The 18,847-nt window shown below is 45.6% G+C and overlaps 1 protein-coding gene across 5 annotated transcripts in view; it reads right to left on the bottom strand.

Moving 5' to 3' along the window:
* Positions 1-18,847, bottom strand: part of LOC125762152 (lateral signaling target protein 2 homolog) — a 46,754-nt gene that overhangs the window by 26,562 nt on the left and 1,345 nt on the right. For all 5 annotated transcript variants that reach the window (XM_049423971.1, XM_049423973.1, XM_049423974.1 and 2 more), the window contains exons 2-3: positions 17,014-18,745; positions 9,795-10,287 (exon numbers count right to left, since the gene is read on the bottom strand). In XM_049423971.1, coding sequence (XP_049279928.1) covers positions 9,795-10,287; positions 17,014-18,548 — 2,028 coding nt within the window. In that variant the 5' untranslated portion in view covers positions 18,549-18,745. The remainder of the gene's footprint in view (positions 1-9,794; positions 10,288-17,013; positions 18,746-18,847) is intronic.

The raw sequence follows: 18,847 nt of genomic DNA on the forward strand, positions 1-18,847 counted from the left end.
TGTTAAAAAACAATCCCGCACTAAATGACCTGTGCAAGGTGGTCTCTTATTTCTTCCTATTGCATCACTTTACTTCCAATTTATGGTCATCCGTTTTTTTTCCACCTTGTCACCTGCTTCTGTTTCCTCTTTCTCTTAATTCGTTATTCATCACCATCCAAAATAGACCACCCAAATCTACAAAACCCAATACTTCACGCTCAATATCAGACGAGATTCAAATAATCAAATATCCATGGCGCCTGATGAACACCGGCAAACGTGAAGCCAAATATATCTAAATCTTCATCTAATAAGCACCTACACTGCATCACATTAACGATGGGGACGATATTTTTAACGCATCATAAACAAATGCGATAATTTCCGTTACTTAACCAAACGCACCTGGGCTGTGTTCGTTAATTTATGACTTCATCGGCATATGGATGGATACATTACGCACGCACGTAGAGATAGAAATAGTTCACCGTTTGGGTGTTAAAAATATGGTTCGGTAACATGACGATTAATGTCACCCCCCCTCAAGGTGTACGTCAGAAAGAAACCATGTTTAACTTAATTTGATTTCCACTGGTCGCCACACTACACGGAAAAGTGGCTAAATTCATTACTACCATGTGACGCCATTAGCTGCCCAAGCGACATGACATATGACACGGTCTAGGGACCTGACCTGGTGGTTTCGAGCCGTACTTCTGCTGAGGTAGGCAGATGTAACTCATTTAACCTCCACAACCCGTGAGAACAAATACCCGCGGGCCTTGGGTATTTAAATGCCTTTATACACTTGTACGGATGCATCATGTACGCAGGAGGTCCACGGCGTTGTAAGCGCGATTTGTATGAAACCATATTTTAGACACCTGTTCCGTGGTACCTACGACCAGCGCACAGTACACTTTCACTGCTGTCAATTGTGTCTTCTTTCCCTAACCGGAACTGGATCAAGTTCATTCAATTAGCAGTAAACTCCTCGAAACGTCGGACATCGAACCCGGACTGATCCGGTGGTCAGGTCTCCCAATAATGTAGACGAGGCGAGCAAAAGCACGCGCCATTTTGTTTACTAATCCCGATCACGTTCTGATCGTTTCGCGAAACTTTACCATTTTCACCAACAAGGGAACCGACTCGAAAACAACTCACAACAGTAACCTTCCCGAAAGTCATTTACAGCCATGTTTTGCTTTCCTAACAACTACTACCGCGATCGTGTACATGATCGAGAAGGTGTATCTATCGTTTATAGTTGCTAATCGAATGGCTTTCACGAGGCAACCTAAGTGGACAGTGTACTCCCGCTACGATCTCCAACAAAACATCTCCTCAATTGTAAATTACAGGACTTTGTTACTTTAAACTGCTGATCCGCCAAATAAATGGTGCCTCGACACATCTTCCCCCCGAAAAAGTGACGCGCGTAATAAAATCAAACTACCCACGATCTCTACAAATTCCACACCGAAGACCACCACCAATGGGTCAGTGCATTTATCCACTCAAATGTAAACTACAATCGCGAGTATTTAAGCGTGTACTATTATTTCCTAACCCTTCCTTTCTACTAGTCGCTTTGTTGCCCTCTTGTGTGTGTGTATTTTTTCTTCTTCTTTTTAAGGTTAGTTAACTGCTGTACCTCGTTAGCATTTCTCTGTTGGCTTTCGTGCTACGATCGATCGCTTTCGTGCCGTTTTGTTTTGCTGCTTGCTTGCGGATTGCGGAACTAGATGCACAAAATGGTTTGGAAAATTGATGTGGGAGCTGTTGTGCACTTTGCGTACGTCTGTTGCTGTTGCCCACTCCGTTCCGAAAACCTGATGAAGCAAGTAAAACAATTTCACACACAAAAGTCAAAGGTTCAAGTACCCTATTTGCTAATCTAGCGGCCACTACCTTGCAGGCAATCTTGCGCGTCAGTTGGTAGGAACGGCTGAAGGAAGTGTACGTGAGTTTTCGGTTTTTCGCTACCACACTTCAACACAAGAACATGCTAATCCACAACATGCGTTGGATTAGCGTTAGTTCGGAAGCGCGCAAACAACCGAATGCACTTCACATCGTGGCCATCTTTTTGTTCCCAACTGTTCCCGCTCTGCCTGTGGATCACAACGCAAGCTGAAACTGAAAGGGGGAAAGAAAACAAAATAGTGTATGGAAACAGCCGAGTTCCTACTGATCTCGTTCATGTCCGCCACCTTCACTTGGAGATTGATAGTGAGCCGAGTGAAGACGAAGCAATCATGCCGACGATATCATGCTATCAGCTTCCAACTCCTCTCCTGCCCCGGGTATCTCGTCCCCCACCTCAAACCAATGCAGGGCAATTCATCAAAAACCACCTCTTTCTACTTCAATGCGGGCGCACACGGGACGTGTTCCAGCTGCCAAGCTTTATACGCCATGATGGATAAGCAGTGCATCAGGCCAGGGCCGGGATGAATCTTTCTCTCCCCGCCATTTTCTCGGTGTCTGCACCACGCAAATAAGTAATTAAATAGGACGGGGCGGCGAACGTTCAATCAAGACATTCCTAATTAGACCAGATAGACGTACCAACAACCGCACCACTCGCCCAAAACTGTCTACTTGCTCAACGTCGATACCCGTCCAAACCGCACGTACAACACCAGACCGGATGTTGAAAAATTAAAACGCTCCACGAATTGTGCGATTTTAAAGCAGATTTGTTTTGCAAAACCCTTCCCCATTAAATTAAACCACTTTCTTAAGGTGATACACCACGAGGCCGAAAGGAAGATGTACTGCATGTGCCGGTGTACCCCTGTGGCAGGTTTCGAAGGTGAAAACAAAAACCTGTAACCGTGGAACCGTGACCAGCATGATGACTCTTGTGTTGTGTTAGCAATTTTAGTTAGCAAACTGCTCCACAGCTAAACATGCCCGATGTTTATCGCCATTGAATTACTTATTCTTTACTGGGTTAAGTATCGACCTCTCACACACGCTGTACAAGATCTCAAATCGGTCTCAAAATGGACGCTATTAAAAACAAAAATACAATTTCAAAATGCTGTTTTCACTATGCCACTGCAAACAAAAGCATCCTAAACGTGCCAGAGATCGCTCAAATGTTTTCCTTCGCTTTTTACAATTGTTTTCATCCATATCTTAAGACCCGGCACCGTAAATAACGATTGTGATGATAATTCACCAAACAGTTTGGTGTTTTTGGGTGAACTTGGTATGCGTGGAATATTCACCTAACGCTTTTTTTAGCGTTACGAGACTAAATAATCAAAACTTCAATAACTCTAGCGCACTGAGAGAAAATCAAATAAACCCTTCATACTGTGCAGTGTTTATACTGCAAGCTGCATTAATGACTGCCGGGCTACATCAAACGCTACAAAGTTTATTTTGCATCATCGAAAACCACACAAGAACATTGATGATTTCTTCCAATATAACGAAGATATTGGGATGAGTGTTGTTTAAAAATATTAGAACCAACATTGATAACTTCATTTCAAACAAGACATTCGTTAGATCTCTCTCCAGAACTTCTTATAAACATGTTGCATTTCTACCCTTGCTCAATAAACAACATATGAGATGTTTTATCGCTACCTAAGTACTTCCGTGTACATCTTCGCCCGGCCACATCTTATCATCATTACTTGAATACCTCATTAAGGCCCCGTTTAATTGCAATCCTTCCAGGACAGCATTCCGTTACCCACTCGTCGTCCAGGAGTTTCACCAACGTGGTTTACATTCAACGGCCTGATTGATGGTTTGATGAGATACTACGTAGATTAACGGTACACTTGTAGCACATTACTCAGCTGATCTTTAGCGTTTTAGCGGTCTCTATTTGTCGATGGATTTTATTTCCCTCTTTAACAGCTTCTATCAGATAGTGGTACCTATGCATCACTAATCATACATCAGCAGCATGTTAACACATCCACAAAAGAGACTCCCTTCAAGAATTTTTGTCTTCCGAAGTTTTTTCCAAAAAAAACCCCGTTACTTTACGAAGCGTGTAATAATAAACAGGACAACCGAGAGAGAGAGAGAGAGAGAGAGAGAGAGAGAGAGAGAGAGAGAGAGAGAGAGAGAGAGAGAGAGAGAGAGAGAGACAGCAAAAGCCTCCCCAAGAATATCGTGACTCGGTGCTAATTTAAATGCAGGAAGGTGTAAAAGTAACACCTCCATCTCACCCACATTGCAATTGAGCCTAGCCGAGCCATTGTTTCTTATTAGCACGCACTGGTATCACACCTCCGTCACGATCAACGGGCCCTGTTTATGCTCGATCTGCGGCTGAACTGATCGTGTCAAATTCTAACCACAGTTGTAAAGTCATGATTACAATAAGGGAACTCTGGATGGTATCGTTCGCTTGGAGAAACAAATTCTAAAGATCTATTCTTCCGTTACAACATCTAGTCGCTTCACAAGCTAGCGTTCCGGCTCGTAATATGTTTCTTCATTGAGCCGAAGAATGAACACTTCCACAAAATCACCCAACAAACAATTGGATCGTTCCGAGAGGAAACCACAACTCCCGCTCATTCACCGTAGGGGGTAGAGGTATTCAATTTTTCACGCTCATTGCATACGTAACATCGTGCCCATCTGTGAAAAGCTTTAAAAGATCATCGTGAAAGCTCCAAACCATTTTACGGCATACACACACTACTAGAAACGTTTGCAGCTCAAGGCCATTTGATGAGGAACATTCAATTGTATTAGCTCGTGTTGATGTCCGATTTTGTGGTCCAATTCCGTGACCACCGTGATTATGTTGCCTCGATGGTGTCCGGGCACCTGTCATGTTTGATTTCTTCCGGTTCATTGCATCCCTTGGCAAGACTTCGCAGGGTCGGTAAACCCGAAGAACCACACCTAACCCGCACAGCAAAACGAAATTGGATGAGTCACGAGCAATTCTAGCATGTCTGGTACACTGAATGCATCAGATAGGCTCGATTGATCGCTTCTCAGTACAACGAAGACGATCACCGATAAGCTTGAGCACGTACAGCTCCCCCCACCACGTGAGTCATTTCAGAATCGTCAGACGATGAAGATTTCTCGTGGGCTTCATCTGTTCAGGAATGTGCACAAACCCTTCATCAACAGGTTTGGTGCGAGTTCGCGCAATGTGTGTATGATTTCGTTCTGCTTTATTTTGTCTTATCCCATTTTTGCAAAATCACCCTCCACCGCAAATGGAACGATCTTCACCGCAGCAAACCCAAGAACCCAACACGACACACTTCCTTTAGCGTTTCCTTTATTTTTTCATTTGCACAATCTTTATACCTCTCACACACTTGTTATAAGTGCGAATTGGAAGATTCAACAGACACAGGCAAAAAGGCACACACCATCCGTATGAGTCATGGGAAAGTGAGTCACTTTTAAACTTCGTGAGAGGCTGTGGCATTCATCTGGTGCGTAAGATTGGCGACGTTGAAAAGTTTCCGCTTCGATAGCCTTCGAAAAGACGCAGGGGTTTTGCGCGTTAACGATGGAGATTTGCTCAAGCAGCTTCTCCACAGAAAACGAGAGCTTTAGAGCAAACAAAAACAAATTGACTTACTGTATGTAGAGAAAACACTAGCCTCTTCAATTAGTTTGAGTGTACACAATCTACTGCATGTCTTCCAAACGACCTCCAAAAGTTGGGAAGGGTACTCGCTTAAACTACGTCTAATTCTCCAGAACTTCTTTGGAACCCATTCTTCACCCAATCGTGAGTAGCACAACGATTTAATTAAGTCATAAAACTTATACTAGTTACCTTAAAGCCGATTGTTTGTAAATAAAACACACGCACGCCTTCCAGCCATCAAGCTCACGTCACGTTCTACTCACGTTTTCATTCTGGGCAATAGAATCATAACCCTTTTTTTGTTTATGCCACACGAATCATAAATCAATTGAAAACAACTTTCTCACCATTGCTGTCAGTTTCCCGCGATTGTTTTAAGGGAAGCAGTACAACTTTGAAGAACGAAGCGCCCCTTTTCGATGGTGAAAAGGGCATTGACATCGCACGAAGTACAGCGTGCGGACGACGAAACTGAAACAGTAGTAAAGATACAACACAAAACGTCATCTTTCTGCCACGTACACAACGGGTAGAACCATTATTTCCACTTCCATTGGGGTCTCCCCGTTCTTTCCGTTCCAGTGGCTGACTTCCTGTCGATCTTTTTTTTAACGATAATTTTATGAAAATATAATTCAACGAACAGTGGAAAACGCCCATCCAAATAACACTGTAGTATAGAATTTCTTGTGCTGAAATGTACATTCATGTGTCCCTTTTTCCCCCTAAATGGGTAGACACGCGGACGATTACTGTGGAGGAAGAATTGTTTCACTCTCCGCACTACTGCTGACACGACGGTGAATGGTGAAAGAATTTTCATGATGGAAAAACTCCCCGTCCATAACAGTGCATACCGTGTGCTGAACTTCTGTAAAACTAAAAGCCGCATGAGCCCGTTGCGCTCGAGTGCACCTGCTAATAGTCTCGGGCTTCTACAAAATCAGATCGAGATCGTATTTTAACCCCAAACCGACTTATTCTGGAGAACAATTCTATCTCTACTGCACCGTGCCGAATCCATACGCTTTGCCCAGCAATGTGGAACCATTTGTATGGCCAGTTTGTTGCATTTCGTTACGTTTTTCCCCAGTCATTTCATTCCAAGAAGTCTACACTCATAAGCCATATAGTTCGGCCTCCGTTTGCGTGATCTTCGCTCGTGATCGAGATTGAATTTCCACAGCCAACTTCAAAATGAAGCTTTGCCAGCAAAAAACCAAAACAAAGTACATTTGCTCGATTTCATCAACAGAAAATACCGACCATACGATTCGTTCATGTGCGTGAAAAATCAACGGCCGAAGCAAAATTGCCAATAATAATCGATAATAAATGTAACGCAGGGGCAACTTCGGTGGTGCTTTGGATGACTTTCTTTCTTTCGCACAGATCGTTTAGTGTTGGCAGAAATAAAATCGACAGATTGACTGTATTTGAAGAGAGTCTGCAATCATTTATAGAGCACAAGGCTGATACGCGACAAAAGGATTTTTGAGGTATTATTGATTCATTAGCGGTTCTAATGATGTTGAAATTAAGAATCTTTTTTTTCAAAAGTCGTACTAAAACATATTGCATTTTTAATACCGGTACCGTAACGGACAAAATAGTCTATTGAGTAATGTATGAATCAACGACACGTCCGGTACAGGTTAAAATCTTGACTTGACCGTATGCTTACACTCTCACTACATGGAACTCTCTCTCTCTTCTTGGCTTTAACGACCTTACAGGTCACGCCGGCCATTTCTGGCTTACTAGACTTATTTTACCACGTAGGCGGATAGTCAGTCCTTGCTACGGGGAGACGGTCCGGATGGGATTTGAACCCGGTCCGGCCGTGTGGACTAGCACCGTTTATCACATGCACCACCGGGCCGCCCCACATGGAACTAAGAAAGAGATCAGAGAGTAGAACCAAAGAAGAAATAAATACTTCAACTCCAACTACCACAAGTTGTTATAAATAAACACATTTCTCATTTGTGTTTACTTGTAATGCAGCAAGATCGGTTTCATTTCACAAACCACATCACAAACACACACACACAACGGTCACAAATGTTATGGAATGTGCATTAGCTCAAAATGCATCTCGTCTGTATTGAATGCGACCGGAAGCTGGTACCGATGGTCAAGTTTATTTATTTTCCGTCCCTTCTTCACCTATTCAAACGAAAAAAAAGTGCTTCGCTCTGCGTCTTTGCCCACTGCAATACACAAACCAGCTGGTTCGAAGGTTCGTTTTTCTCATCACTCGCAGCATGCAGCATGGGGAAGAAACAAAAACAGATGCAAGAAGGGATGAAGTTCCGCCGACGGGGTTTAGTTAAAACAAAATTAGGTCAAAAATGTCGAACGCGTGCAACCAAGTCCTGAATGGACTGATGAACCGATGAAACAACTGCGCAAAAGAAGAGTATTTTATTGAATGGAAGGCAGAAGAAGCAACTACACAAAAAAAACAACGTTCGATTGAATTGCCACGATCGGAAATTAAAACTCATTTCCGGAACCTTACACGTACGATTACTACCGCGGGCGAGAAGGCGATCGGTTACATTCCTACATTTCTTTACATGCCGTGCATCGCACAATGTTTACAACAATCAGAAAAGTACAATTTTATGCCACGTTTAACGATGATGTGGTGGGGATGAAAAGTACGCAAAAATTCTCTTTCATTTCATCCCCGTCTCCGACATCATGAAGGACATAAAACACGTCCATCCAATTTTGTGTTGGACTTCTTCCCCGTGCGTCTTTTGATGGCGAAAAGTCGTAAAATAGAAAACATCAGCTTTCATCCGTCCGGCGAGCACCGGATGCATCCATAACGCCGAGTGCGACTGTTCAATCACTGTTTTGATGTGCATTTTATGTGCTGGAAACATGCCGGATATCATAAAACTACGGTTTAGCGGTTAAGCGTTCTACGGCAAGCAATCGTCTTCGGGCTGTAAATGTTTTGCGCGCGCTTGACCAGTTTGCATCGAGCTGACCAACCGGCGTCCGGCCGTTTTCCACGAGCAAAGCAAAGAAAACGTTTGCCAAAAGCCTCGCAACAAATTATCGAAGTAACTATTTTTCTCTCTCCCGCATCGTTTGAAAGAAATTGTCACAAAATAATGCTTGCATTAAATTCAACCATTAGCGAAAAAGCGAATGAGCTTTCCATCTTTCGTTGGGGACCATCATACCAAAAACACATTTGCCGTCGAACATTCGCTTTTGTACGACAGAAGGATGCAGACAAATCAATTCAACCGAGCAAGCGAAACTTCATCAAAACGCAACATCAAGCATCGGTTTAGAAATGAAAAGGCCGACCCCATCGCTTGCAGGCTGCCGTATAAATCAACAACAAAAATTAAACGTTAAATCAATTCGCACCGAAAGCTTCCCCGTAGCGGATCGATATGGACACCCACCATGGATACAAACACCGCCATTGTTTGTGGCAGTCGGTCGGTGTCAACCGATCGGAGCTGCACAAAATTAAAGAAAGCATTCCCTCGGATCGAACGAACTAGCTTCAGCACTTTCTTGGTGTAGTCATTAGTGTGACTGGTCAGCTGGTAGCGGCATTTGGCACATTTTTCTATCCGTCTCTACCGCAAGAAGATGGAACCGTGGCAGCAGAAACTACTTTCCCATTTCGAAAGCATTGCGAAACATCTTCATTCCAGATTTTAAGCCGAGCTTAATGATTGACACTATTGAATGGGGTATGATCACCACTTTCAAAGAACCTCCAAAATGGATCAACTAATGAAAACTTTGGAGCTATTTAAAGCTTCGTTTAAAGTCTATGTTTTATTCGGTGTGTTTATAGATTAGTGCAAAAATGTGATCACTCAAGGACGTACCGCAACAACGCTGCTAAACAATAACCCAGCACAGACCTTGAGCCTTTTTTTTTGCTGAGCAATCAGGTTCGTAAATTACTCCATCATGACGCATGCATTTTTCAATCGTCAATCCACACTCTGCAGCGTGCTACACGCAGAACTGACCCGGTTTAAAATTGGACCGTGTCCCCGGGTATTCAAAGTTTCTTAAAATAAAAAGCAGTCATTCGATCGAACAAACACGATTTGCGTTAAAATTGGGACTGAACCAAGTAATATCCAATTCATGTCATCCTGCCATTTGCCGGACAAACCGATCCAAGAAACGTAAGGAACTGTAATGAAGATCTTACCATTTCTCGTCGCAGAATAGCCAACTGGGTGTCCAGGGTAGCCGTTGACGCTGGTCCCGAACCTGGTGGTTGTGGAGATGCCTTTCTACCTCCGGTACTGCTGCCACCCGACAACGTGCTGCTGACCGGCGAATGTCCCCGCTGTTGACTTTCGAGCGATGCCAAACTGTCACCGTGCAGCAGACCGGATCCGATCGGTATGAACGGATTCGTGTGATGGTGATTAAGGACAGCGGCAGGTGACTGAGAGGACGGTGGCATACTGGACGGGTGCGGTGGCGTCCCATGGAAGGACTGCGGCTGCATTGGATGGTGATGAGAGGACTGTGTCGTCGACTGTTGAAGGTGATGGTGGGTCGGTGGATAATGGGGATTATGCTGGGATGGGTGTTGATGGTGATGCTGATGATGCGACTGGAACTGTATGCCGGCGAGATCGAAACCACTGAGGCTCTTGGGCAATGGGGGTAATCCGGGGAGTGACATAATGATGCTATAACGAGAAGAAGGAGACATTCGTTTAGAATCAGCAATATGATAGAAATCTGAATAATAATTAATATATTTCCCCGACAATAACCCCTTTTAGTAAGTAATAATTAAAGCTGTTCCAATTACTTAAACATTTGTGAAAGGTTTTCTTCAAGAATTCATCCCCTTTTGTCTGTCCCATCATCGGAATAGTTTCTTTGAAATAGTCGTTCTTTGCCTTCATCCCTCATCCAATATCCTCTGGCATTTTCCCAAACATGATTCACACAACACAGAAACCAACATCTGGCTCTAGGTCAAGTTCTTCAAACGTGCCAAAATTGCTGGTTACTGGATTTTAATCGACCTTAAATTAAATGTGTCGAAATTCAACTCCCCGTAACTATCACTTCACAATGTCCATCCCAATCGCTTTGTTTGGCCCAAAAAAAAAAATCCCATGCGATCCAGTTTGACGTGCCACTTACAAACTAACCTCAAAATTCGTCACAACTAAAGTTCTCAGCCACCAGCGCAATCTGCACTTACAAAAACGCAATTTTCACAGACCGGGTCACTTACTTTTTTCTGTAAAAGTTTTCCCTCCATTGAACTTCGGAACTACTGTCACTGGTGCCGTTTGTTATACCCCGAGCCTTCAATTCCAGCTTCGAATTTCAACGAATGCGAACAAACAAAGAGAGACCGCATCACCAATTACTCGGTGCGACCTAGAAAGGTCCTCAATTTACCCACCCTCGTCGGTGCTTTCTTTGGCCTTTTCCGCGATTCTCGCTCCCGCTACATAACGTATGTCGCTTTGCCAAGACCAAGCAGATGACACACCGTCGGATCGTAAAAAGGCCCACCTCATTCGACCGCGTAATAGCACACCGAAACGACCCCACACAGAAGAATGGGAAACTCGACCCACAAAGCGTTCGAAAATGCCACCGCTAGTGCAACAGTGGGTTAAAGGAAAGCCCACCATTTCCGGGAGGGGGTTATAGTGATGTATCGCAGTCGTAGCAAAGATGATTGGAAGATGAGCCGGTTTGCCCTGCAAATTCATTCCAGCGATGGTGCCGAAGATGATTTTCAGGGAGTTCTTCTTGCTTGTGGCTGCAAGAAACCTAAACTATCTCGCGCGTACCTTTCTCCTTTCGATTCCAACCTACTTTTGGGCACGTTCTGCCATATTATTACATCATTTCCACAGGACCAATACGATTGTTTTCCTGCTGCCCTCGAAACACCGAGACATCTTAACGAGCGCTAGATCCATAACGGCGAGCATGATGCCATCACCCACCATCACGACACCAGGTGTTGAAATATTGCCCGACAGTGCGTACCGAAAGCACCGTCGTTATGGACACCTCGATCGCTCGCGATCTTGCTAATCTGACCAACGATTTACAGCTTCCCGTTTGCAAGCTGCCGTTGCTACTGTCCAACCGTTAAGTAAACCACCCCAACAAAAAAAAAACGCCCCTCCGAACCATTTAGGTCCCAGTCGTTCCCGATCTCGATCTCCAAATCTAGATTTCAATACACCCCACAAAAATGCGAAATCAATTAGCTTCACAGCTTCGGGTTTTGCCTTCGCAGAGAGACCGAATGCCAAAAATAAGCGCAACCAACATGGTGATCGAACCGTCGAAACCTAAAAGCGTGCCTACCGATTAGCTTCGGTGTGACTTCGACGTAAACTGACGTTTCTCGTTGCTTTCGCAGTGCTCAGTGCCTTCGGGCAATGGTTTTGGGGACTTGCCGCTACCCAATTGGACGACTTCACCGGATTAGATACAGATTCTTTCGGTACTGCTTTACCCCATAGCTGCAGGTTGTGGCTTGCGGGAGTCTTTGCCCAAAACCTGCCGAACGCCGCCAACCGGTGTGCGGTGGATATGGAACCCGTGTATCGAAAGATGGCGACGATTACGCTGTTGACACTGGACAAATTGTCTTATGCAAACTAGCCCCCAATACTTTTTTTTTATGCCCCTCCTGGTCACTGATCTGCGACTAGACGTTGCATCGTCCGTGCGCTAATGGGACCAATATTAGCACGTTATGATCCAACCGCGAGTGCACTGCAATGGGTGCATTTATTAACTTTCTGCATCCTGCACAACCTGTACACACCGGGCCTGCGTTCCACGATATTCCAGGGATGCGTGCAACATGCGCATGATGCAAGTGAAACCCGAGCCACCGATCGATTGATCGCCTGCAAAAGCGGTCCAATTTCTCATCCTGTGTGTGCTCTAATCGCCACGCAACTGCGCCAACCATTTATTACGCTCAGGTCGGCGTCTTATCTAGACTTTTCGGGACGAAAAGCTCACCCTAGCACACAGTAAACATATACAGACGCCACACACAAACGCACTCATTTTCAAACCGGCGAGACTTTGCTAATCGAAACGCACCAATTTCCGGGTCATTATCGCTAATCGCTTTGGTGGCGGCATAGCCCTTCCCTGTACTGTACGGTTACCGGCACCAGTCAAAGAAAGAGTAACAGTCTGTAAAGTCAGCACCAGCGGCCTACTGGGAACCACACGCAACCCCAAGTAAAGGAGAAGCGGGTAGTTTGGAAAAAAAATATTAGTTTCACCAACTAACCCATCCGACCGATATAACGAACATTACTGTAGCACCATAAGGAGGTAATACGGTCGGTAGGCTTCAATAAAAAAGCCAGCTCACGCAAAGCGCAATTGGTGGTGAGCACACTAAACTAGCTAAATTAGACTTCATTTAAAGAAGACACAAGCGGCTTCTGTTTTTGTTTGCGTTATGCAAACGATTAGCAAACAGACCAGGAGAGTAAAGCAAAAAAAAGAGCCACCAGCAAGTTAAAGTAGCTTCAAGAGTAGAGTCTTGGAGATGCGTTGATATACTGTGAGAAGAGTAAAGCCTGTTATGCAAAAGATCATTCCTCTGAAGATCGTTTTGGAACGTCTAATTAAAGCCAAGATAGGAAGATGTGAAATTCATTTAAAATTAAACCAATAGAGATTGGAAGATTTCTCCTTTGAGAACTGTCTCTTCCAAACTATTCTAACACTCATTTTTCTCCTTTTGCTAACCCAATTCCGGAGCAACTTCCCCGTTCCTCTCCACCTCATGTACCACAAGAACTGCAAAACCAATTTCCCATGTCTTTTACCCGTGATCCTTATCTACCTCAAAAGCGTCACACGCAAAGAGATTAACGGATTCGGTTCGTGGAGATGATCAAATTTCCATACCTCTTCCGGTTACTGGTGTGACTACGACACAGACACAGAACCATCGTCAGTAACGGTGCACCGAACTGATTCGAAAACCGGTGCGCGGAGGACTTAATGTCCAGATTGCTAATCTACACCACATCGGGTGCAAATGATCTTGATCAGCTTTTATAATAAGTGGCACCGTTTTTCTTCGGTTCGTATTTTCTGCGCCCATTGAGATGTTTACGCCGTTATTCTTTAAGAAATTGCTAATGAGCAAAGCCATCACGAAAAAGACAGCGTCCAAAAAGGACACGCAGTACGAGAACAAGCAGTCGCTTGTGGTTACGCTCCTGTAATGGGCCGGATGTCCGAACGAATATTTAACAAGTTCGATCAACAGCCTTCATCAACCAGTCGATAGTAAAACCAGTCCCAAAACAAACAGTTCGAATCATTTTTTTTTCCTCCACATATCTAGGTCAATGATGTTCGGATCCCAACACCCTGCTGAATGTGTTTTATTTCCTGTGCCATCTTCGTGAGATACACGTACGGGCGTGTTTTTTTTTGCGTAAATTAACACCACCAGAAAATTGACCCATCTCCAGAATCTGAGCGACGGTTTTGGAAGCCGCTCTCTGATGCCGGATGTGACGTCCGGCCATTTCGACATGGGGAGCTGCTTTTAGAGTCGTTTATCTTCTCGCTTGAAATTGGATCAATGCGAGATAGACAAGCGAGATGCCCTGCTTCCAACGTCGTATGTGGCGTTTGTGGGGAATGGTAATATTTTACGACCGTACCGGCTATAGGAGCAGATACTCAAGGAATCGTCTGTTCCGAATAACGCATTACAGCATCGTTTACGCAGTTAAAGCATAAGATGGTAAGAAATCATCTCACCAGATGGCTGGTATGATTATTACCCATAAATCACCAAAGTTGCAACAGAACACACCGAAATACACCTGGAAGAAGATTATACGAAGAAATAAAAACCAAAATTCCTCAATCATCTTCTAAAGCTTTAGCTCAGCTCAGTAGGACCTCGTGCGTCATTTTGGGCAATTTGAAAAACATTTGTGAGATTGAAAGATACGAAGATACGATCAGTAGCGCAAGAAAATTTTGCTAGATTTATTAACATTCCTTTAGCTTGCCATTGCTGAGGAACAAAAACCTCATGTCCACATTCCAAATTCCACGCTAAGGGTGCGCGAAAACAAGCGCTCGTTAACGACCTGCACGAAGTGTTGTTGCGTTTTTTTTTTGCTCTCCCTCCAGATCTTGGCGCATAAGAACCGGGACCCCGTCGCGTTCCATTTGCACAAGTGTGCGCACCAATGGTACTCCACAGTTACATTTGCATTTGGCGCACGGTCTGTGCATTATGCAACTACGGTGCACCATCGTCAACCGACACATAACCGGCTCACGGTACCGCTTCTGTCGCCGATCGCACGCTCTGAGAACTGGGTTGAATGACAGGAGGTCGTACATCCGGGGGTTTCGTGGTGGTGGCAAAACACTATAATGAACACGGCCCAACTCGAATCGTTGATCACCGGTGACCATCTTACGCCGTGTGGGTAGACTTTCTTCTCAACCTTACCTTTTTGGACGAAATGGAAGGGAAATCTTACTACTTCGGCCGGGTTCTTTCTAACGGAACGGTGCACAGAAAGTCTTCGACTCACACACAATGCACAAAGATGAACATCAGCAGCAGCACTGTGCACGCTACGGCATGATTACCGTGTGCCATTTCCGGTGCAGTATGCCACAGTGTAACGGTCAGATGCGCCAAGAAGTGGCAGCAGCGCCCGCCATGTTCACAGAGTGCGAAGGTACCATCATGTTACGTGTATGCTTCGGACGCTGACGCTTGTCTAGCTAGAATCAATGGCGAATTCATCGCTTTGTCACGTTCTACTCCCCAGTTTGTCCCCAGCACTTAACAAGAGTCTCGGGACAGTTTTGGAGAGGACCTTGCAATCCTCTGCATGTACCCTGGCTGGCGATCGAACGATCGCCAGTTCAATGTCATCATCCGCGGGTCTCACTCGTCATTGTAGCACACAACACAATCGATCGAGTCGCACACACAATTAGCCACACGGAGAAGCGTGAGGGAGCCCATTGTTGGTCAGTACAATCTATGTAGCGGTCACAACAACATCCACCACGAAACAAAACAGCACAATCATGGCTCGCCCCATAGTGACCGCACACAGCCGTACGTCGGTACGTGTGGTTTTGTCAGGGAAAATTAATAGCGGCGGAAATAACCGTCACTGTGTGGGTCTCACACTCCCGTGCATATCCGACGCATTTCACTGCACCCCTTCGTGTGCTGCATTCTTGCCCAACTTCCATTTCGGAGGTCAGCAAAGTAATCTAGGCCCTTTCCGCTCTCCGCTGTTCAATCTCCATGCGCATGACAGATGCATATATAAAATAAATACATTCACCACTCGCTGTACTTGTGCGCGCATGATCGTTCTGATCAAATGGCCGAGGGTCCGAAGACACACACACACACAGGCATCAGAGACAACAAGGTTGTAATTTATGGGCCCAAAAAAGGTGTTCACTACTTCTTCGATCGACAGCCAACACACGCACATATATCCAGCAGGGTGGCGGGAGACCTGCAACATGGACAACGTGGGCAACGACAACAGAAAAGAAACAAAGTGTCATGTACGCTTCACGGGGTATTTTTTCTTAAAGGGTCATATACGCCATCGAAAAGGGAAAATCGATGCTCTACTTACGATGGACACTCCAACCAAGCTGAGCGTGGAGTATTTTTTTTTTCTGCGCAAGTATCAGAACTGATATTCGCGAACTGGTTGCGATAACTTTCCATTCTTTACCATTCGTGGTGCAATAAGATGTAGCAACACGATGTCGTAGAGCTATATCTTGGAATACTGGAGGGAGTTTCAATTGTGCTTCTCAGGTTCGTGGGAATGTTTGTGGAGTTACTTCGAAGATATAACCTCCTCTTAGGATGTTTTAACCAATAACTATTTACCACAAAAAAATAGGAAAAACTTGATGGCAAACTTTACCAAAATCACACCATAAAATATTCAAAACTCTTTCATCGAACTGCCCTAGTTACAGGAGCACCATTTGCTACAATCATACAGCTGTATTTACACCATTCACCGTAGTACAGCTATAAAACTTATCTCAAGTAGCTAACAAAACACCCTTTCCGGCTCTATCTATCGTCAGCCAAAGAAATCACAACTTCCCTATCGCTGTCATAAACGGCAGATAAGCGTCAGCCAACAGATACCCGCAACCGAGGTATATCGCTGGTCGGAACATCCTTTTCCAAAATTCCACGCGTCTTTTATTATTTGACCACCAACACACACGATAAGCCGCTTGCTCCATCAGCAAGAATCCAAAAGGCCCTTGATTCACCTCCGCACCCGTAGGTCACGTACGTACACGAACCTTATCACATAGGACGCCGGGCGGACATAATCATAACCTTGACTCACCGTTCCTCTGCATCTTCCTTGACGCTGTCCCACGAATCGCCCACCCCGGATGATGCATCGTCCAGCTTCTCCTCGTCCTCCATGCCCGAATCTTCCAGGCTGATTTGACAGCTGGACAGCACCACCTGCTTGCCATTGTCGCCCACCTCGATCCAGTCGGCGGTACGTATCTTCGGCAGTCTGGTGGCAGTTCCGTTCGGGGTCGTCTCCGTCTCACTGCCGGACGAGCGCCGCTCGGACGGACACCGTTGCCGACGGTTAATCTTCACCAGATCTACACCCAGCGTTGATTCATCGCTGCTTAACTTTACTTCCTGACGATTCGCCATCGGACGATCATGCTGATCCTGTTCCTTCTGCTTCTGGCGCATCGCAGTCAGCTCCGATATGAGCAGCTCGTGAAAGGCGATCTTTTTCTCGCTCAGCTTCGAATCGAGTGTGGCCGGATCGAGAGTTGTGGTTGATTGCGATTTCGTAACGCTTGCCCCAATCGTGCCAGTTCCAGCACGGTGATCACTCGACGGTTGCACATGCTCACCACCTTCCGGTTCTGGACGATGGTACAGCGGTGGGGGCGTCGCTGTTACCGCTGCCTTCACTGGCAATCGGATCGAGTTCGATCGTATCACACTGTTCGTGGTGGAAATGTTCGGTTTGCTTCCGCTTCTTACCACCGTACTGCTCTGGTTCGAGCCGATAATAATTTCCGTAAAGTGACTACTCTTAGCACTGCTTTCGAGATTCTTCGCATTGTTCTCTCGCTCCAGTGTGCTGCCGGCGGATGCGGAAGATCCAGAGCTATCTCCACGCTCCGTTCCACTGTCACACTCGCTCAATGACTTCCCATGCCCGTTCTCGGTGTTCTGCAGGACAGCGCTCATCAAGCTGATGCTGCTCCCATGCGAACCACCGCCGTTGATGATGATCACCTCGGACGCGTCCGGCGATCCTTCACTCGAGTGTGAGTCACCGGTACGCACACGCCTTCGAGCTATCGGAGCGACCGGTAGGGAATCTTTCTGCAATTTGCAAGACATCTGATCTGCCGAATGTTTCTGAAGCGTTGCTACCGGTGAGGTAGACACCGAGCTAGATCCAGAAGTACTTGGGCTAGTGTTGATCTCCACTATGCTACAGGTGGATCGATACATAACACCGCCCGATGCGGCGTTCAGCAGCTTTCTTTCCATTGCTTGCGGACTCTGGCCGGGACTGTCGTGATAGATCGCGTTACGTTTCGTGGCCGGATTCGGTGATCCCTGCAGCTGCTCCGGTACCGATCCACCAAACGTGGACAAGTGGGACCGATTTCTTGCCTGTGGTTGATCGAAATCCGGTGACTTATACACTACGGTTCGACCTGGATGGGGTGGCTTTAGCGTAGCCATCCCAACCATCCCACCTCCATTGCTTCCCCGTGACCCACCGTTCGGGGAGGGTGAATTTTCACGCTGTTTTGCAAGGGCCGTAGCAACGGCAGCGGCACTGGGTCGGGGCGGTACCGGAGGCCCCGGTTTCTTGCTTATCCCCAACATGTCTGCCCAGTTACGAAGATTCTTTTTTCACTACACAAAATTTCTCAAATCGTTATTCTGTCGGTACATAAAACACACACACACACACCACTAAAGGCAAAACTATCATAAATGCACGTCACATGTTACGATCGCTCGCACCGGCAACGATCACATGATTCACTCCGTTAACACAGCTGAACGTACGTGGATTCACTCTGCACAAGGGAAGAAAAATAGCTCGTTAACATTCATCGCACCTCGATTAAAACGCTTATCTACCATCAATGATCCGCCTTGCCTGGGATCGTATCACTAGA

This window comes from Anopheles funestus, chromosome 2RL, assembly GCF_943734845.2.
Source record: "Anopheles funestus chromosome 2RL, idAnoFuneDA-416_04, whole genome shotgun sequence".
In the NCBI taxonomy this organism is placed as follows: domain Eukaryota; kingdom Metazoa; phylum Arthropoda; class Insecta; order Diptera; family Culicidae; genus Anopheles; species Anopheles funestus.